At 47.9% G+C, this 3,120-nt stretch overlaps 1 protein-coding gene across 1 annotated transcript; it reads left to right on the top strand.

Annotated features, from left to right (window-relative positions):
- The first annotated feature begins 729 nt into the window (after nucleotides 1–729).
- On the top strand, nucleotides 730–2,751 carry LOC119289634 (4-hydroxyphenylacetaldehyde oxime monooxygenase-like). Its single transcript, XM_037568913.1, has 3 exons — nucleotides 730–1,293; nucleotides 1,409–1,855; nucleotides 1,962–2,751. The coding sequence occupies exons 1-3, from the start codon at nucleotides 808–810 to the stop codon at nucleotides 2,583–2,585; spliced, it is 1,557 nt and encodes a 518-aa protein (XP_037424810.1). The 5' UTR covers nucleotides 730–807; the 3' UTR covers nucleotides 2,586–2,751.
- Nucleotides 2,752–3,120: the final 369 nt, after the last annotated feature.

The following is a 3,120-nucleotide window of genomic DNA, read 5'->3' as shown; positions in this document are numbered from 1 at the left end:
ATGGATTTCAAACAAAATTGTTTCATTTTCAGAAAACTATGTGCATGTCCCAAACAAATTTTGGAGTAAATATGTTTGTGTGATTTGCAGACAGGATGTGTATGTGAAGATTTGGTGAAATAAAATAGTTCACGTATCTGGATATATGCACCACACACTTAAATATTACGTAGGTATGTCAAAAAATACTATACACAGTTTTTTGTGTGAAAAGGACAACTTTGGTCCGTCACGTTGATGCATGCATGGGTGAATTCGGTAGTACCTTTTCATAAAAAAAACTATAGTTTGTTAGCCAATCCTATAGTTTGGATGTTTCCTTGTATTTTCCAGGGAATAGATGTTTCCTTGTTCTCTTTTACAATCTGGAAGGTTTGTGTCTTGTATTTTCCAGCGTGCACGATGAAGATCTAATGATTATTTAAATTTTTTTTGAGGATTAACGTGGGGGCTTGTATGGTGCTTCCAATTAGTAAATATATAAGATATACTTTTCTTTCCAAGGGAGCACCAAGCAGTTGTAACAACCATAAGGTCAGGAACGGCTAACTTCGCAGCCATAGAGTAGTACCAACCATAGAGTAGTACTTAGCTTAGCAGCCGGAGAAGAATTGACTGTTTCAAGTCGTTGTGATGCAAAGTCGTCTCATCTTCTCCTTCAAGTACTCATCAACTTAACTCGAGATAGCTGACCACAGGTGGCAATGCAAAGTCTCTTCTTCGTTTTGTCCCTTTGAACAGCATATTTGGTATAAAGTTCGCACGTACACGAGCTAGCTGAAGTAGTCAGTTCTCACCACATAGAAAATGGCGACCCCACTCACGTCCCTACTCCTCTCCCTACCCCAACAATGGCAGCCCGTCCTCTTAGCCCTTCTCTCCGTCATTTCCCTACTGCTGTGGACCAGGAGTTCGTCCAGGAAACGGCTCAAGCTGCCACCAGGCCCTGCGAGGGTGCCCCTCCTGGGCAACCTGCACCAGCTTGGCCCGATGCCGCACCGGACCCTGCGAGACCTGGCGCGGGTCCACGGGCCGGTGATGCAGCTGCAGCTCGGCAAGGCGCCGACTGTGGTGCTGTCGTCGGCGGAGGCGGCATGGGAGGCGCTCAAGGCTCATGACCTCGACTGCTGCACGCGGCCCGTGTCCGCGGGGACGAAGCGGCTGACCTACGACCTTAAGAACGTTGCGTTCGCGCCGTACGGCGCGTACTGGCGGGAGGTGCGCAAGCTCCTCACCGTCGAGCTCCTCAGCGCGTGCCGCGTCAAGGCGGCGTGGTACGCACGCCATGAGCAGGTATTGACTCGATCAAGATGATACAGCCACGTACAGTTTACATCCGGTATCGGCAGTCAAACGAGCATAGTCTATCTGGTTACTTAAATGTTGTATATATTGTATTTATGATTAGGTGGAGAACCTGATGGGCACGCTGAGGCGTGCGGAAGCAAAGCCGGTGGCACTGGACGAGCACATCTTGAGCCTCTCCGATGGTATCATCGGCACGGTAGCGTTCGGCAACATCTATGGCAGTGATAAGTTCTCCCAAAATAATAGTTTTCAGGCCGCACTCGACGATGTTATGGAGATGCTATCCAGCTCCGGCTCCTCCGCCGAGGACTTACTCCCCAGAGTTGTTGGCCGCCTTGTTGACCGCCTTACCGGATTCGTAGCCCGCCGCGAGCGAATATTCACACAGTTAGACGCCTTCTTTGAGATGGTCATCGAGCATCACCTGGACCCTAAGCGTGTGCTGCCTCAGAATGGCGGCGACCTCATTGACGTCCTCATCAACCTCTGGAAGAAACCACGTGGCACATTTAGCTTCACCAAGGACCACGTCAAGGCCGTAATCTTTGTAAGTTATAATAATTCAACACTTACAGTCCATGCATAGATTCCTAAGAAAAGAAATCAAAGCTGGTAATAACATTAATCATTGACATGGCATTTATGATGTGCAGTCGACGACGTTCGTTGCTGGCATTGACACTAGTGCAGCAACGATTATGTGGGCAATGTCGGAGCTGGTCCAGAAGCCGCGAGTGCTCAAGAAGGTGCAGGACCATATTAGGGCCTTGGTGGGAGGCAACAAGAGAGTGGAACCAGAAGACATGCCCAAACTCAGCTACCTCAGGATGGTGGTGAAGGAGACCTTGCGGCTGCACCCGGCAGCACCGCTTCTACTGCCAAGGGAGACCATGCGAGACATCAAGATCGGTGGGTATGACGTGCCGGCCAAGACACGGATCTATGTGAATGCATGGGCGATCGGCAGAGACCCGATAAGTTGGTCTAATGACCCAGATGAGTTCAACCCTGATAGGTTTGAAGTAAATGACATAGACTTCAAAGGTGAGCATCCAGAGCTGATGCCGTTTGGCGCGGGGCGGCGGATATGCCCAGGCATCTCCATGGCCATGGCCACCATTGAGTTTACGCTCGCCAATCTGCTCTTCAGTTTTGAGTGGGCGCTCCCAGAGGGGACGACAATACATGATGTGAACATGGAGGAAGAAGGAAGGCTCATCTTGCACCGAAAGGAGCCACTCGTACTCGTTCCCACCGCATACCACCTCGACCTTTAATAGAGTGCCACCACCATGCCATATGTGACCTATTAAAGATGGAAACATCCTGGACTAGTGTCTCAGCTAAATGCCGTATGCACAAGTTGGCCAATTTTCTTATTTCGTGTAAAAGTGGGAGTAAAGTGGACCTTATGCTTTATCTTATAAAAACTGAATTTACTCACATATATTTACTGCCGCCAAATCTACAATGACACCTAGACATATCATTTTGTCGCTTGAATTACTCTGAATGTTCCGAAACAAAATCGAATTACCCCTGCTACATTTTTAGGATGGTTTTGAGTACACGGCAGCATTATCTTACAATATTGCTTAGCTGGCGTATACACATCTCCCAGGACACACACATATTTATTCATAGACCTAGTAAGGAAAACCCAGAGCCGTCACACTTGTCCACATTAGATCTTAATATTTCAGTGTTCTTACTGACGTGGCATTTCATTGACTAAGAGTAGCCAAGAAATGAGATTACATTTTTTTGCTATTTAGGTACGTCATATAGGAAAAGCCAGCATTTGGTAAAGAA

This window comes from Triticum dicoccoides, chromosome 4A (genome assembly GCF_002162155.2).
Source record: "Triticum dicoccoides isolate Atlit2015 ecotype Zavitan chromosome 4A, WEW_v2.0, whole genome shotgun sequence".
Lineage (NCBI taxonomy): Eukaryota > Viridiplantae > Streptophyta > Magnoliopsida > Poales > Poaceae > Triticum > Triticum dicoccoides.
Note: the sequence above shows the minus strand (reverse complement) of the source record. Positions and strands in the feature narration are given on the sequence as shown.